The 21,408-nt window shown below is 43.5% G+C and overlaps 1 protein-coding gene across 1 annotated transcript in view; it reads left to right on the forward strand.

Moving 5' to 3' along the window:
* The first annotated feature begins 2,374 nt into the window (after nucleotides 1–2,374).
* Nucleotides 2,375–21,408, forward strand: part of PIK3R4 (phosphoinositide-3-kinase regulatory subunit 4) — a 38,792-nt gene continuing 19,758 nt past the window's right edge. The window contains exons 1-8 of the mRNA XM_014602545.3: nucleotides 2,375–3,104; nucleotides 4,153–4,286; nucleotides 4,412–4,994; nucleotides 9,574–9,708; nucleotides 10,818–11,039; nucleotides 13,562–13,735; nucleotides 15,215–15,360; nucleotides 21,086–21,289. Coding sequence (XP_014458031.1) covers nucleotides 2,375–3,104; nucleotides 4,153–4,286; nucleotides 4,412–4,994; nucleotides 9,574–9,708; nucleotides 10,818–11,039; nucleotides 13,562–13,735; nucleotides 15,215–15,360; nucleotides 21,086–21,289 — 2,328 coding nt within the window. The remainder of the gene's footprint in view (nucleotides 3,105–4,152; nucleotides 4,287–4,411; nucleotides 4,995–9,573; nucleotides 9,709–10,817; nucleotides 11,040–13,561; nucleotides 13,736–15,214; nucleotides 15,361–21,085; nucleotides 21,290–21,408) is intronic.

Consider the following 21,408-nt stretch of genomic DNA (forward strand, 5'->3'; position numbering starts at 1 on the left):
ATCACTGGGGAATGGGTCTGGCTCATTGGAGCAAGGCTTTTCCCCATTCAGTCAGACCAGCCTCCTGCAATTGCTATGGTTGGGGCTGGCTAAGTGGGCAACCCTGACTTCCCTGCTTATGGGGAGGTACCCCAGGTCCCCTGGGGGTCTCTGTATAAGAGGGGAAAACAGGCAAAGGCTGTGGGGGCTTGAGGTGCATTCAAGCTCCAAGAGCATTTGCCTGGGCTGGCCAGAGAGCATGAGCCCTTCAGGCTGCTGTGCTCTCCCACTACAGAGCCAACAGATGTCCACTGTAACGAAGTGGCAGTCTGTTGCTACATTTTGTCACGTGCTGATTTTCCTGCAATGTGGCACAAAAAAGGGTAGCTATGTCTCAGCTCACCATTTGTGCCACCACCAACATTTTCTTTGTGGCACACTGAGCTGTCAGGCAACATCTGTTTTCACTCTAAGAGGAGCAGAAGGGGAACTGAAAGGTTGGGAGAGGAGTGGCAGAGAGCTGGTGCAGTACCCGCTCTCCCCAGAGAAGATTGTGCTGGGTATCACAGCCTCTTCATGTTGAGGGGAGAGGTGTTCAGGATGGGGTCAGAGGAATGAATACTGTTGCACTGGGAGACAGAGCCCTGCTCCTCCCTCTCCTCTGGGTGAGACACAGCTTCTGACAAAGCAGCTGGGGGCCTCTCTAGACATTAGGAAGAACTTCATGGTAAGGTTTACCAGAATTTGGAGTGGGCTTCCAGGGGAGGTGGTGCTCTCCCCTACCCTGGGGGTCTTTAAGAGGAGACAGGACAAGCACCTGGGGCTGGGGTTGGACTCGATGATCAGCTGAGGTCCCCTTCTGACCCCAAAAATCTATGAAATCTATGGACGAGCTAGTCTGTGCCATGCCCCCTGCCCTGCCTTCTGCGTGACCACAGGCTCTTGGCTAGGGTGGCTCTCATAGAGGACAGTCCGGTTGTCCTGTGTCCTCGTTTGATATGAAACCAGACGGTTTTATGTCCTCTATTATTCTCACGAGGAGAAAAATAGAGGACATAAAGGCGTCAGATTTGGTATCAATAGAGGACAGAGTAGCAGAAAGCCCAAATGTCCTCTGTGCTGGCCACCCTACTCTTGGCACTGGCATAGGGAAGCCTGCACCAAGTGTACAAAGAGGGTGCCAACCCCACCACTTTCCAAAACCACCTGCCCGGCTCCCCCTTGCCCCAAACCATGAACACCACGTTCCCCCGCCGGCTGGGGGGTATGGCGAGGTCCTGCAGGCTGCGGCAGCCTTGTTGGCAGCAGTGGGGGTGGCGAGTGATGACCGCTGGTCAGCGACCACCCGCACACGCCGCCAGCAGTTGGCGGTGGCATCTGTGGACCACCTGCAGGCGCCGCTGGCGGTGTCAACAGCGGGGGAAGGCGGGTGGCGAGCAGTGACTGCCCGCAGGCACGGCCGGCGGTGCCTTTCGCAGGGAGTGCACCACTACGCGTCACCAAGGCCCCAAACAACCCCGCCGGCTTAAAAACCAAGGAGGGGTCCCGGCTCTTCTGGCTGCAGAGGGTCAAGCTGCACCTGAGGGGGGATCCCTGTACCAAGATAGGGGCAGACTCCTTCACAAGCCCGCCACTCCAGGAGTTGCTTGAAGGAAGGGGCGGGAGCAGCGAGCTCCGAAAGGGCCGCGCCAGGCCAGTGAGCGCTGAGTGCCCGGGCGGGGCGGCACCGCCCAGGCCCGCAGTCCCCGCCCAGGGGCGGAGCCCGTCTGCGCCGCCTGCAGGATGTGAGCTCACGGCGCCGGCCCGGCCTGGCCCGGCCTGGCCTGCACAGGCGCCCGCGTCGCGGCTGCCGCTTCTGCGGAGCTGCCCACCGCCCTCCCGTGAGTGCTGCCGGCCGGAGGGGAGGGGGATGCTGCGGCTGGGAGGAACCCCCGCGGCCAGCGCTTGCTTTCTTGCCCCCCTGCATCTCTCCCCCCGCCGGGAGACCGGCGCCGGAGCAGAGATGGGGGGGAGGGAGCTCGATTTCCACATCCAGCATCCCTGCCTGGGCCCCGTCCCTGCGGGGATTGGGGATCAGCAGCCTGTGGGCCTGCCCTCTTAGGGTGGGGCTGGCACTGTGAAAACCCTGGGTTGGCACTTTGAAATCCCCGCCCTCCCCTGTTAATTGCTGGTAAAAAGGCCCAGGCTACCCCCCTGGAGCCTCCCCATGAAGCACCAAGTAGGTGCCAAGTTTGCCCCAGGGAAAGGGAGGCCTGTCTGGGTGGGGGGCTCTGACCAACCTGGGAGGTGCGAAGAGGACAGGTGCTAACTTGAAAGCTTAAATAGCCTCAGGACTGTCTTTCAGGCCAAGCAGCAAAGCGCGGAGGCCTGCACCTCCCGGACGGACAGCATCACCATGGGGAACCAGCTGGCTGGCATCGCCCCTTCTCAGATCCTCTCGGTGGACAGCTATTTCTCGGACATCCATGACTTCGAGTACGACAAAAGCTTGGGGAGCACGCGCTTCTTCAAAGTGGCGCGGGCCAAGCACAGGGAAGGGCTGGTGGTGGTGAAGGTGTTTGCCATTCAGGATCCCACTTTGCCACTTACCAGCTACAAGCAGGAGCTGGAGGAGTTGAAGATAAGGCTGCACTCTGCACAGAACTGCCTTCCCTTCCAGAAGGCAACTTTGTCTGAGAAAGCAGCTATGCTGTTCAGGCAGTACGTGCGGGACAACCTTTACGATCGAATCAGCACCAGGCCGTTCCTAAACAACATTGAAAAGAGGTGGATAGCCTTCCAGATCTTGACTGCTGTAGACCAGGCCCACAAATCTGGAGTCCGTCACGGGGACATCAAAACTGAAAATGTGATGGTGACCAGTTGGAACTGGGTTCTTCTGACTGACTTTGCCAGTTTTAAACCGACCTATCTTCCTGAGGACAATCCGGCTGACTTCAATTATTTCTTTGATACATCACGAAGGAGGACTTGTTATATTGCCCCAGAGCGCTTTGTTGATGGTAGCTTGTTTGCCACAGAGCTGGAGAACATGCGAGATCCTTCAACTCCATTAGTAGATTTGGCAAACAGCAATCAGCGAACAGGAGGGGAATTGAAGCGTGCAATGGACATCTTTTCTGCAGGTATTTGGTGGGGGCGGGGAAATTGAACAAGAGTCATGTGACTTATGGTTTTGCATCATCAGTGAGGATTTTTTTTTCTTTTGACAGTAGAAACAAATATTTTTACAAATAAAACTGTAGAATTGGTTCTGGGACCTAAAACTTCCTATAGGCAGAAGTAGTATAAAAATGTATGGGTTCATGTAGTTTCCATCATGCACATATGGCTATGGTACCTGAGCAGTGGGAGTATAAACTGCTGTGCCAGTGTACCTTCACTTATGTCCTGGAGAGACTGTCTAAAGTTTAGTTGTAACCCTTACTTCTTTTTAATGGTGTCAGTGGGTCTGACTTTATAGTTTGTACCTTTGGAGTCCTATTGACTTAGAAAAGTAGGACGGGACCTCTGGAGATCATGTAGTCCAACTTCCTGCTCATTAGTGGCACTGTACCCATGTGGGCTAGATTGTAAAATTGGGACCTAAAGTTTAAAAGTATGGTTTTCTGTACTTAGCAAACTAACAAATATGATTAGATCAGGGTCCTGATCCTAATAATCTGGCAACTTTTGTTGACAAAGACCATCATTAAGCATCTCTATAGTAACAAAGGCTGTTCAGCTACTAGCTGAGAGCGCTTAATTACTTAGCTCTGTCTCCCCTTTTCCTTTGCCTGCATTCTGGGTTGTTTATTAGTGCTCTTCTTCCACATGACAGTGATGTGTTCCTTTTCTTGTTTTGCATTTTGTGGCCAGCAGGTGCTTAAAGTCCGTGCCTTATTTCTTAACACTACTACCCTCTGCTGTTTAAATGCATGAAATGTTTCAAAGACATTGCGTGCTTGCAATGCGTAGTAATTACATTCAAAAGCAAGTTTTTGAAACTACAGATGTCATATAGTGAGCTTTCATGATAAAGAGTTGCTTTAAACTGTCCTTTGATACTTCAAATATTTGATCCCCTTCATGGTTTTCTTCAGTTGAGAATTGTGCAACACTTATTTTTGTTTGTCCCTGGATAGCAGACAAGTTTTTATTTCATAATGCTCAGAAAAGTTTGATGTTTTCTAGGCTGTGTAATAGCAGAGCTCTTCACAGAAGGTGTACCGTTGTTTGACTTGTCTCAGCTTTTGGCATATAGAAATGGACTCTTTTCCCCTGATCAAGTCCTGAACAAAATTGAAGATCGCAGTATCAGACAACTGGTAAATAACACTTTGTTCTATAGAAACTCTATTTGACTTGCTTAAGTGTTAAACTACCTTGCGTATTTTAAATTTCTGAATTTTGTAACCTTTTCTCCCACTTCTTCGCTCCTACCTCTCTTAAGGTCACTCAGATGATCCACTGTGAGCCAGATAAACGTTTAGCAGCAGAGGATTACTTGAAACAGCAACGTAATAATGCATTTCCTGAACTATTTTATACTTTTCTCCAGCCTTACATGGCACAATTTGCCAAGGAAACTTTTGTATCAGCCGACGAACGTATACTGGTCATACGTAAGGATTTGGACAATATAATCCACAATCTCTGTGGGCATGATCGGACTGAGAAAGCAGAGGGAGAGACCAAAGAGAATGGGCTGGTTATTTTAGTGTCTGTGATAACTTCCTGTTTACAGACTCTCAAATATTGTGATTCAAAACTGGCTGCCTTGGAACTAATTCTCCATTTAGCACCAAGATTAAGTGTGGAGATTCTGCTGGATCGCATTACGCCTTATCTGTTACAATTCAGCAACGATTCTGTGCCTAGGGTGAGGGCAGAATCTGTGAGGACACTAACTAAAGTTCTTGCTCTGGTCAAAGAGGTGCCACGCAATGACATCAACATTTACCCAGAATACATTTTGCCAGGCATAGCACATCTGGCACAAGATGAAGCCACTATCGTCAGACTGGCATATGCTGGTAAGATTCTGGGGAAACCCCTCTTACACTTTTCTTGTTACTCCAATCATTTTCCACTGTCCTGAAATAGTTTGGCTGTATACATAAAGTCACTTCAGGCTCTGTGCACTGCAGTATTGGAAGTGACTACAATAGCATCTTGAAGGCTCAGATCAAGTGTAGAGCTACCTTTGCTAGTTTTAAAATGAGCTAGCTCAAGAACTGGTAGCTGTAGAGCTACTGCAGCGAGAGTGCCCCCAGCACAGGCTGGTTTCCCCTTAGTAACCACAGCTGTCGTTGATTTGGTGGGTATTCCATGCTGTAAGGATAAAAGTTTGTTGACAGCAGTATCTGCTTTATGTGAATTAAAACTTTTGGCAGGAGCCACTCTTCAAGCTGTGTGTAAAAACTCTATAATATTTTTAATAAAGCACTTTTGAGCCAGATCCTACTTTACCTTTTAGATGCTGGAACGTGATGCTATTCCATCTGGTATAAGCCTCTGAAAAAAAACAATTAAATAGAGAAGGTTGGTAGGTCCTTTTCTTCCTTGCTGCCTTTTTGCGACTTAGTCTTAAGGCTAAATTCGTAGGCAGACATGACACTTAGACTGGTTTAAATGCAGTTTTGAAAGCATAGTCATCCAGGCACACAAACAAGCCAGGTTAGAATGATTTAAACCTTCTGAATCACTTCAAAACTATATTTGGATAATCAAGTGTTATTTTGAACTGGTTCTTTGGTTATGTGTTACGTGTTGAATACCAAGCACTTCATAACTAGTGTCTGTGTCTGGTTGGTCTTCCAAGTGTCTCACACTGCTGCTGCTCACCTTCCCCTCCCTCCCCTCCCCCCAAATCCCTGCATGGCGACCCCTGCACATGATCTGGTACAAAACCAGAACTCTACTGCCCCAGTGTCCCTGGTTGGAAACTGGGGACCGCTCTCAGCCACCTTTTTAAAGATGTGGTCAATTTCCTCCCAGTGCTGGCAGCTGACCAGGGTTCAGTGAATTCCAGGCTTATTTGGGGTGGGATGTAGCCAGGTGGGGGGAGCTGCCTGACCTGCTGCTTCTTGGTCCTGGGGGCTTCATTGGGGCTGCCCAAGGACTCCACTGTCACCAGTTGAAGGAAACTAACCAGCTGTGTAAAAGCAGCAGAGAGCAGCTTCCATATGCACAGAATCAGGGACCCAAGCACCCTGCTCCCTTGTGTGGCCTTCCCCTCTGCTCCCAAATCAGTCTGGGATGCACTGAACCCTGGTCAGTTTCTAGGAATTGGAGTAAATTGCTGAGTGGCTTGGGGGAAAGTGCTCTTTAAAAGTGACAGGTAACCTCCCTACATTTTAGCAGCTATATTCTATCACCAGGTCAACATTTGCCCCTTTTCACCACCCCCACCTACCTGTCTCATTCATACCTGTTGTCTCCCATGGCCTCTGATCCTCACTGCCACACATTTTGCGTTTTCACAGACCTGCATTTTCCATATTGGTTTCTATTCCATCCAGGAGAACACAAAACAACAGCAGAACCTCTCTATCCTTGAAGAAGGGTATTTGTGCCCAAAAGTTTGCAAGGAACACTTTTTCCACCCATTTAGTTGGTCTAGTAAAAGATCTCTCTACCCAAAGACCCTTGTCTGCCTTTAAAAGTGACAAAAGTTCTGGCAGCTCCTAAGCACCCAGCCTTTAAGGAACCCAGAAGCAGGGGTCCAGGCAGATTCTCCGTCCTGTATATATACCTAGGCATTCCCAGACAGGTACCACCACGTAGCTTTCAGTAAAGTGCAGGAATAGGCTTTTATTAAACTCTGTTAGTGAAAAAGTGGAACAGACTGCTACAGTTGGGTTGGGTGTTAACTACTACCTCCTGGTGGTAATTTGACAGCACTGCAGTTCCTAAAGGGTGCCTGCATTTAGCCACATACATGCAGACACCCCTGACTCAGAACAATTGTGAACCTGTTTCCAGTTATTGAAATTCTTGGAATGGTTCAAATATTACATTGGTCTGCACCCTAAGATGACAGAATATTATAAACACGGATGCACTGATGAATTCAGGGACTCAAATAGGGTGATATAGAATAGCACTTGGGTATGTAATTGGTGGAGTAGCATTTGGATCTTTGTCTACTTGTACTCTTTGTCACTCGGGTGAAATTAAGGCAGTTTGGGATTCTTGGTATATCAGCACAGGAAGAGTCAGTGGCAGGCTCTTCCCCATTCCTGAACCTTTGGGAATATTTAGGACAACACCAGGGGCATTCCCTTTTCCCCTAGAAAGTAAGGGTAGGTAGAGTAGAAATTTTCATTGCACTCATTCTACTTACCAATAAGTATCTGAGTGGGTAAATAGGCCTTCCTCTGTCATCTTCTCTTGCTCCACACAGACTTTGTGAACGTGTTTTAACTTGAAGTAACAGATGATTTATATCAGGATGAACTAATTAACAGATTTTAAATCCCTTTGATTGAAATCAGCCATTGGAGAAACCTACATTTAAATCCTTGATTTGAATTTTTATTCCTACTACTGCTTACGGGAAAAAAAAGTGATTTTTCCAGTGGTTGCTGTAAAATGAATTGTTTTTACCGGTCAATATATGTTATGCTTTATTGACACATTTATTTAAGCAGTTATATAACATTCAGATGTTAGTGCAGGTTCATTGTCAATTTGTTTACTTTTATACTTTTTTGTAGATATTTTAGTCATTTAGAAATGGAGCAATAAGCAGTTTACTGCTCATGATCATTTTTGTTTTTGTGCTTTGTTCGCCCATATTTTAACATTGATTTTTTTTTTTTTCTGTTTATAACTTGTCAGGCAGCCTATAGTCAAACTGCAAGTTTAGAATTCAGTTCAAAATACAAAAAAACCCAGGCTTTTCAATGGGTTTTTATTAGCTTTAAATCAAGCAACGTAAGAAAACAGTAAGGTTGTCAAAGTGTTTTGTATTTAAAACTAATAATGAAGGTATTTGCCGTAGTTAGTAAATAGAACTAATTTTTTCTGGCCACATTTTTCTTCTACCAAGGTAGATAAAAATCAATGATTTAAAAAAAAAATTGGATTTTTTATTTAAATCAGGTTTGTTTATTTAATCCTATTTGATTTTTTTTTTTTTGGTTGGGATGCTTTTAAAAAATAAACATATAGTTTTAATTTAAGATGTATTAAAGATCAAAGATATCATCATGGAATTGGGATTGAAACTTCTAATTATATGCCATTTGAGACAATATATTCATGTAGCCTTTTTAGAAGTTTTATGAATAGGTAATAACAGGCCATGGACTATACTAAGGGCCCAATCTTATGGGGTTCTCAGAGGCTCCTCTATAGGTTAGTAAAGATTTACCAGCTAAATAGTTAGAAAAATTGTTCTTTGCAAGCTTTTGGGCACAAACACCCTTCTTCAGTCATAGGGAGAGTTTGTTGTCTCTAGAGATAATAATATCCTACCAGCAGTATATGGAGATAGGAGATAACAGACCTGGTTAGGTTACCCACCCATCAGCCCTATTGTCTCTCTGCAAGTTTTTTATACACACAGTCAAGCCCTTACCTTTTTCTAAAAGTGCAAAGTTTCAAGAAGTTAAATGAATAAAGGATATCAAACAACAAGAATGTGTTTTTGTAGAAAACAAAGAATAAATCAAGGCTTCCTGACTAGCGATTTTAAATCACGATTTCATTCATGGTTTAAATCGATGTGATTTATATCAAATCCACTCTATCTTCAATATTTTGAAAGTATTAGAACTTATCCTTTCTTTTTTAATCGGAGATTGAAGGAGGAAATCAAGGCTTCTGTTTTTTAAATGCCACTCTCTTTTAATTTTATTAATTAGTCAAATACACTGAAATGAAGAAAAAGCTTCTCTCAGCACTTCCGCAAGTTCTGCTGCAAAGCACTTTGTTGGTGACTGCCAGAGGACTGGTGGTCTGACTTTCTTTTGCATGTTGGTAGAAAACATCTACTGCTACACTACTAACTTTTCTTCAATTCAGATAAGTGTAGTAAGTTTAAGCCTTGAAAAATAAAAATCAAATTAATTTAAATGTTTCCCCCACCCCAAAATTCACTGATACTTAAATTCATTTAATGTGCTGGTCTAGATACACCAGGATTATATGCATGTAATTGTAGGGTAATCAACCATATACATCCCAAAACAAATTTTAGAGATGCACCTAAACTAGTATTTGTTGTCATGTTAACTTTTAGCTATTTGCTGTTAAATTCTCTCAATGTTATATTATTTGTCTGTGGCCTATTAACCTTTTCAGGTTTGGAAAAACTAGTTTAATTTATGTTGTAAATTTACTTGGTTTCGTTTTAACTTCCCCATTTCTTCGTGTCACAAAAGTGAATTGTGGCACCTGGCATTTCCACTGAGGCTGCAGTTGCAGTAAGGTAATAGGTTACAACTAAGATGGGTTTGCAGAACACAGATGGGAACTTTCACAACAGTTGACTATAGTGCTTGGCTTTTCTGTTAGTGTTATTGTCTTCAAATTTGCAAATCCCATACTTGCACAGTTCTTAATTTGAAACGAAAAAAATATGGACATACATATTTATCATTACAGAGAACATAGCACTGCTGGCAGAAACAGCTCTGAGATTTCTGGAATTAGTACAGCTGAAAAACCTAAACATGGAAAATGAGCCAAATGGTGAAGAAATGGATGAGGCATCTCACCCTAGTGACAATTACGACACAGGTAGTGACATTTCTTTTTACCTCTGGGATGCTTCTGAATTAGTTTGAGCTTTTAAAGCATGCAAGCATGAACCACCATACTTTCCTTTGATCCATTTCTGAGTGTTCTTTACTTCTGGGGATTTAGTCTTCTTACTAGGCAGGAAGACTCTCCTACTCCCCCATGTCTCTCCAGTCCCCTTCCTCCCCCATGTCTAATGCAGTTGTAAAGTCTATAGTTTTCTGAAGAATGAACAAAATTGTACATGGGACACTGCAAAAAACCCAGAAAATTACCTAAAGGAGCAAACATCACATACATGGTTAAACTTTTGTGTATTTTTTCAAGAAACTACACTGCCTTTGATTGGTTAAGGATTGATCATAAATTTGCCTTGAAAAGCTGACATGACAATAACTGATATTTCTTTGAGTCTCCTTTAACCTACTTTCACTTGGATATCTTTCCTGATGAGAGATTTTTTTTAAATAAAGTTGCATCTTCCCTGAAGTCACAGAATAGAACTATCTGAGTGTATGACTTGGCAATGAATGCCTGATACTCGTTTATCATTTTGGGACTCCCATTCAGCAAGGATAATTGTTAACTGAATGAAACTTGAAATATCTTTTTTACCCCCTTCTAATGGTGCTTGCTTATTTCTGTAATGCTAATAAAGATAAGCAACCTAGGTGGTAGATTTATTTTTAAGTATCTATTTAGGAAACATGAAACAGCTGACTATCAAAGGAATGCGCAGTTGCTACACTATTGCTTCAAAGTGTTTCGGTTGCTGTTGAGCCATTGACTTATTCTAACATTTTTTTTACGATTTTGAGCTATGCTTGAGCTATAAGTGCAAAGAGTTGGTTATCTCAGTGGAAGCAGTAACAGGGCAATTTAAGATATATTATTAGTACAAATATGATGTCTCCCCAGCACCTTCCAATTCAAAATGTGAACAAGAATTCATTTGTAAGCATGGCTTTTTTACTGCAGTGAACCAGGTGCATGTCTCTCTTACAGCGTCACCTGTACTTTAGAATTACTTATTAGTTTACATCATTTAACAGTCAGTATAATAAATGCCCACAGTTCAATTTCTAGCTGATTGTGTGCATCTGTTGCAGAATTGCAGGCCTTGCATGAAATGGTCCAGCAGAAAGTTGTTACTTTGCTTAGCGACCCAGAAAACATTGTGAAACAGACTCTAATGGAAAATGGAATAACACGTCTCTGCGTTTTTTTTGGACGTCAAAAAGCAAACGATGTTCTCCTGTCTCATATGATTACTTTCCTGAACGATAAGAATGACTGGCATCTCCGGGGAGCTTTCTTTGACAGCATAGTTGGTATGTACTTGGTTTCTTAGCTGAATATTTGATTTACATCTAAGCATCAAACAAGTTTTGGAGATTTTGACACTCAGAAAAAAACTTTTTTTGTAGAGACTTTAGTAATTTAGAAATAAAGCAATAAGCAATTTACTGCTCATGATTGTTTTTGTTTTTTTGTAGCAAGGTAGAGTGATTTAAAGAATACTTGCATTCAAAATAGGATTATTTTTAAATCACTTGTTTACAAATCCTTGCCTTATAATATTTTTGGGTTTCCTTGGGTGGAGGATGGGGCTCCTTGGGTGGATCTGGCCTACTGGCTGGATTTTGACACTCCTGCTATAGATATGGCTGATAAATACTACAATTGTCACACAGTAAAGATGTGGCCAAAGGCTAGGTCCCAGAGTATTCCAGGTTCCCTGCAGAAAGGGGTATAAAGAAATGTGACACACATTGATGAACGTACACAATCAGGAGTATTTTTTAAACTACACTCCCTTTCCCAGCCCTGATTCTTTTTTTGTCTTTAAACCACCATGAAAAATTTAAGTAATGCTCCAAAGATATATTCTGTGTTCTGGGTGTTGTCATTTTTCCTGTCTCTGCCAGCTCGCTTGTCGTTGTTTCGTTTTTTTTATCTGCTAATTATAGTGCCCAGCATTAATAATAGTTTAGATACCTGGCTAGCAGAGATACAATAGTTCCTGTTTTGTCTTGGATGTTGTAGGAAAGTAACTGGCATGTGCTGACGTTGTAATAGCATTTGTATTAACATCACATAATGAGGCTGAAACAAGAAATCATTGATCCCCAAATACGGGCAACATATTTTCTTGCCAGACTCTCCAATGTTACTCAAAGCCTCAGGAAATTAAAACCAAGACTGAGTGAAGTCTGATGTTCATCACAGCACATCATGTGCTTGTTATTACTACCCATGAATTAGTAAAGGTTGGGACCTCTACCAGAGATGAAGTCACATGATCTCGGACAACCAGTTCTGAGGGTGGACAACCACCCTTGTTTATCCAGCAGAAAACTTCTTTCCATTTGCTGAGATCAGTTAGAAAATTGTCATGGTTGCCATTTGTAGGAAAGAATGTTCACTTGATGGAGGTAAAGCTAGAGAGGACTGGGATCCATTAATGTCTGGCATCCTTTCAGTTGCCAGAGGCTGATCATATGGGATATACCCATAACATCCTGACAGATAATCCCAGCAGGGAGTTTCCTGTCCACACACTTCTGCTGGCAGTCTGTTGGAAGGAAAAAATGTTCCCTAGAACTGCTGTTGTGTTTAGGTTGCTCGGGCTCAAAGGAATTGGATGAATTCACTGTTTTTATATTGGCAGAATACATCTAAATTTGGTTTTATCTTGAAATTAAGGGCAACTTCGCTCTAGGATGAGTAATATTAAAAAGAAGTCAGTTTGTTTAAGGACACCATTTAAAAAAAAAAAAATCCCTCCACCTCCCTCCCCTCTGTTTTTGACAACAAATGTTACTTCATAGTATCCTAACATCTCAAAGCTACAGCTAGTGATACTTTAGGGGAGAAAATTAAAATGCGTTAATAGTTTTAATTACTATAAATTAGACAAGACTAACATTTTGGATTTGGGCCTGGATTTGGATTGGGTTTTAGATCTTAGTTCAATATATGGAATACGTAGTTATTTTGCTTCTAGTTTAGCAAACATCTCATGCAGTTACGACTGGGAAAGAGAAGACACAATCCTGTGAAAGAATCTTGTATCTTTTTTTTCCCCAGCCTCTATCCCACTGAATACATACTGTTGAATTTTACACTTATTCCTTTTTTCCTGGAGTATTGGACCCTTGTTTCTGGTGTTCCTCTTTAGTTTCAGACTCTAACAGTTTGCTTTCATGTGCATCCAAATCTGATTTCGATGAGGCTCTTTGTGATTTCATGGGTCAGCCCTTGCTAAACACTTTGCAGGCTCCAGGCCTAAATCCATACAAAAGAGAACCTCCTCCTTTCTTTATGACCAAATTCTCAGCTTTCTCAGTTTTCTATGCATCTCTAATAAAAGCAGGGATATGAACACTGAAAAAGAAAACTGTTAGATTTTGAAAACTTTTTTCTTGCATTTAGAATTAGAGGAAAACATAGCACTTGCAATATTAGAAATTCCCTAGCTCCATTTTTCATGTTTTGTTCAGTTACCATAAGTTCCTGGAGTACAGTAAAAACAAGCAAACTTTTTGTTTTTATATTTTTCCTGACTTGATATATAACACACTGTTCTTAATGTTAGTAATTTAGGCCCTAATTCTGCAACTACTAATGCATGTGCAGAATCCCTTTAAAGGGTTAAATTACACAGGCTGTAAGGAGAAAACATTAATTTAAAAGAATACAATATCAACTTTAAAGATGTTTAAAGATTAAAACACTTTCACAAAACATGTATACTGACTCTATATACAGAGTAAGTTATCTTGGCTGGATTTTTTGTGGGAGACTGCTGATTTGCACTGTACAATGAAGGTTTGTTCTTGTTGGATTCCAGGTGTTGCTGCTTATGTTGGTTGGCAAAGCTCATCAATCCTAAAACCACTACTCCAGCAAGGACTCAGCGATGCTGAAGAATTTGTCATTTATAAGGCCCTCAACGCTCTTACCTGTATGTGTCAGTTAGGGCTGTTGCAAAAACCACACATCTATGATTTTGCTTGTGATATAGGTAAGTTGGCAAACTGTTTTTTCTGTTTAAAAAAAAAAAAGCCTTATAGTGCATAAAGTTTCACTGTCAGATTACTTTTTCAGTATATGACTTACCCCAAGATGTTTTAGACTTCTGCTTAAAACTGCCTTCCAGTTTGTTGATAAGCTGCTGCTAAGCCAAAGCCTGTTGTTTAGAGTTTTAAAATAACCATTTCTATGAAACAAGTGAAGCTTACTTTTAGGAACGGAAAGAAAATAAACCAACCTCTGTTCCCAGAACTTTTCTCATTCCTGCTGTCAGTCCGTGCTTTGGAGAGGTTTATGCTGATTTCGGTGTGGCTTCGATAAGATTGACTTCTCTCTCTGCTTCTTCTGCATTTATCAGACAGAAATAGGTATTAAGAGGCATGTGTCTTCTGCAGGCTTGGGCCTTTAGTCCATTTCAGATATCATATAATTCCGTAATCCTGTATTAGATCCTTGATATTGTGTTTGTATTTCCTTCTTCCATGTAATGAGTTGCAGCTTCTTTGCTATGACTGATGTCTTCCTCACTTCAGGTGCTGCCCCAGCTCAGAGACAGCACCCTGCCTGATCCAGCCGTTCCCTGAGCCTGCCTGCTGGAAGCCTGCTGGGTATTGTTCCCCGGGTGGGCTTAGGGAACAGTTGGATCGGGCCAGGTGCTGCGTTGGAACTGGGGCAGCACCGAGCCCACTAGTAGCTCTCCTGAGCAGCTTTAGGAGGTGGAGCTGCTGCAGAGAGAAGGACCAAGGCCCTCTGCAGCTCAGGGGCCACTCAACACGACAGCAACCCCCCCCCCAAGCCGCAGTGGGGGGAGGCAGGCTTCATAGTGGAGGGGAAGGATCGGCCCCTTGCAGCTTTCTGCAAGCATCTGCTGAAGGCAAAAGTGGCAAGGAGCCCAATCCTTCCCCCCGACCTCTCCCGCCTCCAGCAGGAGTAGGCTGGCTTGTCCATGGGGGCAGGCTCTGGCTCCGACAAAAATAAATAAATAAATAAATAAATAAAAGGGTTGGGATGTGATGGAAAAATTGAAACGGAGGGTTTCCATTACAAACCACCAGTTCTATTTAGGTGACATAAAATGAAACTTGGGGGGATTGAACCCCTATCACATGTACAAGTATGCTTTGAGTGTGAATTTGGATTGATTCTCATCAGTATTGCTCGTTTTTCCTTATGCTGGCTTGGAACTATTTTTTGTTTAGAGTCTGTCAGTATTGCTCTTCCAGCAGAATGTTAGGTATACCATTTGAAGATCTTGGCTCAGATGCCTGTTCCAAAGCCAACAAACTCATTATAAAGATTCCTGGGAGGCCTGAGCGTGCCACCCTTGAGAAGGAAGGTCTGAACTTGGAAATGATACTTTGGGGGTATCCAAATGTGGATGTGTAATCTGGCAAATACAGGACAGCTTTGCCTTTTCAGTTTGAACCGTATATTTTTAAATAGTCCATCTAACATCTTAATCTTTTTCCAGCACCTTTCCTGTGCCATCCTAATCTTTGGATTCGTTATGGTGCAGTAGGATTTATCACTGTGGTAGCACAGCATTTAAATATTGCCGATGTCTACTGCAAACTGATGCCTTATCTCCATCCTTTTATAACTCAGCCGATAATACAGGTAATCATTCATATTGAATGTAAACAAATCCTCCCCATTAGTTCTGCCATAGCAATAGTGTCCAGTTTAAAAAATGTAAAAAGTTCAATCTAGTTCTAAGTTCAAAGCACTTAAATGCTCTGATGAGGGCTGTCCCTGGAGGAGGGTGAGGGGGGGAGCAAATTGGGGCAACTGCCCTGGGCCCTATGCTTTGGGTGGGGCCCCATGGTCATCTCTGGTTCTGACCTCTCCTAGAAGGTGCATAAGAACTTAAGACACTAGGAAATGGCCATTATGGGTAGATTATTTTTGAGGAGATGAGTGGTCCATTTGCTAATGTGAAAGTAACTTATTTCTGTATTTCTACCCATTAATAGCTAAATTCTTAATTAGTCATGTGCACTTCAGACTAAACCCTATGAGAAACTGAACACTAATGCCCCTATCTAACAAAATATTTTAGTACAGGCAGTCCTCAGACTTATGAGGCAGTTTTCAGGGACCAGTTGTGTTGTAAGTCAAATGTTGCAACTCGGAACCAATTTCCCCATGGGAACAATGTTATAAATGGGGGATTGGCTCCTTTACAACACTTAATACAGCTGTGTCCAGCTGGTAAGTCTGTTGTGGTGGAAGGGGAGGGGACAGATCAACGCCCTGGCAGCAAAGGAGGGATTTGGGCTGGGACAGGGGCTGGGGCAAGTGCTGCCCAGCCAGTGTGGGCACAGGACGAAGGCATGGCTTGTCTGGGGGTTGGGGCTCCTGCCTCTGCATGCTTCTGGTCCGGGAGTGCACGGGGGGCTTGCCCCTGGATCTGTGCCAGGTGAGCATGGTGGCGCTGGGAGTGGGGCTTACCACTGCTGACCCAACCAGGGTGGGGCAGGCTTGGGATGGAGCTGCAGTTTGTCTGGGGGGTACAGGGAGGTGGGGGCAGCTCCTGCCACTATGCGCCGCTTATCCAGAGGCAGTGCATCTGCTCTGTTGTGCACCCACCCCACCTGGGCTGGGCAAGTGGTGACGGGGCATAGCCCCTGCCCCCAACACCACCGTGCATGCCCGGAGCAAGCCGTGCCTTTGTCCCTCACCTGCCCCCACCCCAGCTGGGCCAGTGGCAGCAGGGCAGCAGTGCTGCCATGCCCATCCAGAGCACAGCATGGTGCAGCCCTAGTCCCGCCTTTCCCGTGCAGGTCCAGGGACACACCCCCTTGTGCCCTCCTGGACCAGCAGTGTGTGGCAGTGGGAACCCCCCCACCCCCCGGTCGCCTCCCACCCCATCTGGGCAGCGCTTGTCCTAGCCGTAGGCCCAATCCCTCCTTTGCTGCTGGGGCATTGATCTGCCCCCTCCCCCTCCACCCCAACAGACTTACTAGCTGGACGCAGCTGTACTGAGTGTCATAAAGTTGAAACCTGTGCTGGAACCTTGAAACAGGGTGTCCATTTATTAAGGTCATAAGTGGTATTCATTGAAACTCAAAATGTTGTTAAGTCGAGGACTGCCTGTACATGAGTAGTCCTATTGAATTCAGCTAACCAGTTGCTTTTCTTAGGCAATGGACAGATCAACAAATATATTTGAGAGGGGTCCTATTGCACATAAGTTAGCTGATCATTGTAACTGTTCTGTCTGTTTACCACTATATTGGAGTGAGTGAGGCTAAACTACAGTGACTAGTTCCTGAATGAAACAAGTTGTAAATTATTGCAATTTAGCCTTTCCTTTTCATATACCCTGTTATTGTTTCATTTGTCTGTAATTGTTTCATTTGTCAATGCCCTTATGAACAGACAGGGGGACATTGTTTTATAGTGAGATACAGATTCTCTTTAAAAATGGTAAAATGTCAAAAAGCAATCATGGGGGTGGGGTGAAGATTACAAACTTTTTTTGGAGTGTTCGGACAGTTGCACAGGCAGTAACAAGTCAGTCCTTGGCCAAATAAAACATCTTGGCATCCTAGCCAGAATATGGGCTCTGTGTCATGGATATCAGTCACTTCTAACTCCTGAGAGAATTTTGACCTGCTCTTGAAACCAGAAAGGTCAAACAAATGTATAAGCTAAATGGAATGTTAAAGCTTCAAGTAATTTTGATTGAATTCAAGACCTTAAATCTTTAGACAGTTCCTACATATATCAATTGACACTAAAGTGCCAACTGAAAAATAAAATTCTACAGCCATATGGCTCTCTTATTTTCTATTTAAAAGCAATAAACAATTCTTCACTAAGCATTTATTGAGTAATAATCATTCACTGTACCTCAAGGGCTTAGCTTCTTTTTGCTGGTCATTAATCATAGAAAATTAGGGTTAGAAGGGACCTCAGGAGATCATGTAGTCCAACCCCCTCATCAAAGCAGAACCATCCCCAACTAGATAATTACAGTGAAGGCTTTGTTGAGCCAGGACTTAAAAACCTCCAAGGATGGAGATTCTACCACCTTTCTAGAAAACCCATTCCAGTGTTTCACCACACCTAATGAGAGAGGTTTTTTCCTAATATCCAACCTAAACTTCTCTTGCTGCAACTTGAAACCATTGCTCCTTTTTCTGTCATCTGGCACCAGTGAAAAAAGTCTAGCTCCATCCTCGTTGGAACCACCCGTCAGGTAGTTAAAGGCTGTTATCAAATCCTCACGCAGTCTTCTCTTCTGCAGACTAAATAAGTCCAGTTCCCTCAGCCTCTCCTAAATCTTGTGCACCAGCCCCCTAATCCATTTTTGTTGTTCTCTGCTGGACTCTCTCCAGCTTGTCCACATCATTTCTGTAGTGGGGTGCCCAAAACTGGACACAGTACTCCAGATATGGCCTCACCAGTATAGAATAGAACGGAATAATTACTTCCCTTGATCTGCTGGCAGTGCTTTTATTAATGCAGCCCAGTATGCTGTTAGTATTCTTGGTAACAAGGGCGCACTGTTGGTTCATATCCAACTTATCGTCTTCTTCGCCAGTCAGTCCATAGGCTCTAGTGGTGCCTGGGATTCTTCTGTTCTAAGTGCAAGACTTTGCACATGTCCTTGTTTGAACCTCATGAGATTTATTTTGCCCCAATCCTCCAATTCATGTAGATCACTCTGAATTTTAGACCTACCCTCTTTTATATCTACTACGTTCCCCAGCTTTGTGTCATCTGCAAACTTGCTGAGGGTGTGCTCCATCCCATCTACAAGCTTGTTAATGAAGATATGGAACAAAAACGACCCCAGGATCTACCCCTGGGGCATTCCACTTGGTACTGGCTGCCAACTAGACATTGAGCCATTGATTGCTACCTGTTGAGTCTGACAATCCAGTCAGCTTTCTATCCGCCTTGCAGTCCATTCATCAAACTTCCTTGCAAGAATGCTGTAGAAGACCGTATCAAAAGCCTTGCTAAAGTCAATGTATATCACATCCATTGCTTTCCCTGCATCCACAGAGTCAGTCATTTCATCATGGAAGACAATCAGGTTGGTCAGGCATGACTTGCCCTTGGTGAATCCATGCTGACTGTTCCTGATCACTTTCTTCTCTTCTAAGTGCTTAGAAATGGCTTCTTTGAAGACTGACTCCATGATTTTTCCAGGGACTAAGGTGAGGCTGACTAGTTTGTCAGCCTCACTATATTTGCCCTTTTCCAGTTGTCCAGAACCTCCCCTGATTGCCATGAGTTTTCAAAGAGAATGGCCAATAGCTCTGCAGTTGCATCATCCATCTCTGTCAGCGCCCTCGGATGCATTGCATCTAGCCCCATGGACTTGTACACATCCAGCTTTTCTAAATAGTCCCTAACCTGTTATTTCACCACTGAGGACTACTCACCTTCTCCCTATACAGTGCTCCCTAAGCAGTCTTGGAGCTGAACTTTCCTGTGAAGACCGAGGTAAAAAAAGGCATTGAACACTTCAGCCTTTTCCTAATCATCTGTCACTAGGTTGCCTCCCCCATTCAGTAAGGGATCCACACTCTCTCTGACCTTCCTCTTGTTGCTGACATACTTGTAGAAACCTTTCTTGCTACCCTTCGTGTCCCTTGCTACCTGCAACTCCAATTGCATTTTGGCCTTCTTGATTTAATCCCTGCATGCCCAATTAATATTTTTGTACTCCTCCCTAGTCACCTGTCCAAGCTTCCACTTCTTGTGAACTTCCTTTTTGTGTTTGAGCTCACCAGAGAGTTCTTCGCTAGGCCAGGCTGGTTGCCTGCCATATTTGCTTTTCTTTCTGCACATCAGGATGGTTTGTTCCTGTGCCCTCAGTAAGGTTTCTTTAAAATAAAACCAGCTGCCCTGGATTTCTTTCCCTCTCAGACTGGCCTCCCAGGGGATCCTGTCCATCATTTCATTGAGGGAGTCACAGGGGTCCATACTTTGCTGCTCTCCTTTTTTTCCTTTTGTCAGGATCCTGAACTCCGTTATTTGGTGGTCACTGCTGCCCAAGTTGCCATCCACTTCTGTATCCCCCACCAATTCTCCCCTGTTTGTGAGAAGCAGGTCAAGAAGAGCACGGCCTCTAGTTGGTCCCTCCAGCACTTGCACCAGGAAGTTATCTCCAACGCTCTCCAAACACTTCCTAGATTACCTGTGCACTGCTGTATTGCCCTCCTAGCAGATGTCAGGGTGATTGAAGTCCCACATGAGAACCCCCTTTACTTCTGCTAGTTTTCTGAAGAAAGTCTCATCTACCTCATCTTCCTGGTCTGGTGGTCTATAGCAGACACCCACCACAGCATGACCCTTGTTTTTCTCTCCTCTGACCTTAACCCAGAGACTTTCAATAGCCCTATCTCCAGTTTCATACTGGAGGTCTAAACAATTATACAGCTCTTTTACATATAGCACAGCTCCTTCTCTTCTCAACTATCTGTCCTTCCTGAACAGTTTGTAGCCATCCATGACAGTATTCTGGTCATGTGAGCTAGCCCACCAAGAATCTGTTATTCCAATCACATCGGAGTTCCTTGACAGTGTGAGGACTTCCAGTTCTTCCTGTTCGTTTCCCAGGCTCTGTGCGTTCATGTACAGACACCTGAGGTAACTAGCTGATTGTCTTAGTTTCTTGGGAAGAACGAGGAGGCCTCCTCTGTTGCCCCTTCCTTGTGCTTCTTCTAGGTCTCCCACTTCCTCACTTACATCAGGAATTTGGTCTCTATCCCTCCGCAAAGCTAGTTTAAAGCTCTCCTCACTAGCTTAGTGAGCCTGTCTGCAAAGATGCTCTTCCCTACTTTGTCAGGTGGATCCTGTCTCTTCCTAGCAATTCTTCTTGGAAGAACGTGCCATGGTCAAAGAAACCAAAGCCATGCACAGGTCACTTATTACTTAAATAATTTAAAACTACTTGAGCATCCTTCTGAGCACAAAGAATGTTATTGAAACATGAGAGATCTTTTTTAGTTTATATTTTAAAACTATATCTTTAAATATAAAGCGGGATTTATATTCAGTTTATCTTGCTTAGTATTAATGAGTACAGTTATTAGGAAGTAGCTGATATTTTTGCAGTACTAGTTTGAAAGCAGCTTCATTAAGAAGAATTGGTAGTAGATTCTTTAAACAAATGTGGTCTGTTCCTCTGAAGGTTTGTTAGTGTTTCATAAACCTGCTCTTCTTTCCTTTGATTAAATTGTGATAACCTGACCTTTTCAACAAGACCTTGTATTGAAAAGGTGAGGTGATAACTTTTGGCTGTTGGTTGTTCATTTTCACAGATGTCAGATGCTTTTGTTTTTGCTCATAGCCTCTCTGTTTTTTTTTCCCTGAATTGCAGATAGATAAAGAAATAGTCCTGTTGAGTGTCCTAAAAGAACCAGTAAGCCGCTCCATATTTGATTATGTTTTAAGATCAAAAGACATTGCAAGCCTTTTCAGACATCTTCAAATGCGTCAGAAAAAACGGAATGGCATTCTACCTGACTGTCCACCTCCTGAGGACCCAGCAATTGCACAGCTGCTAAAAAAGCTGCTTTCTCAAGTGATTTATTTATTTATTTATTTATTTATTTATTTTAATTTAATTTATTTGTCCTTGGTAATGCAGAATGTGCCCCCCCCAACTTCCATAGCCTCCCCTCCACACCACTAGATTGGAAG

This window comes from Alligator mississippiensis, chromosome 5 (assembly GCF_030867095.1).
Source record: "Alligator mississippiensis isolate rAllMis1 chromosome 5, rAllMis1, whole genome shotgun sequence".
NCBI classification, from domain to species: domain Eukaryota; kingdom Metazoa; phylum Chordata; order Crocodylia; family Alligatoridae; genus Alligator; species Alligator mississippiensis.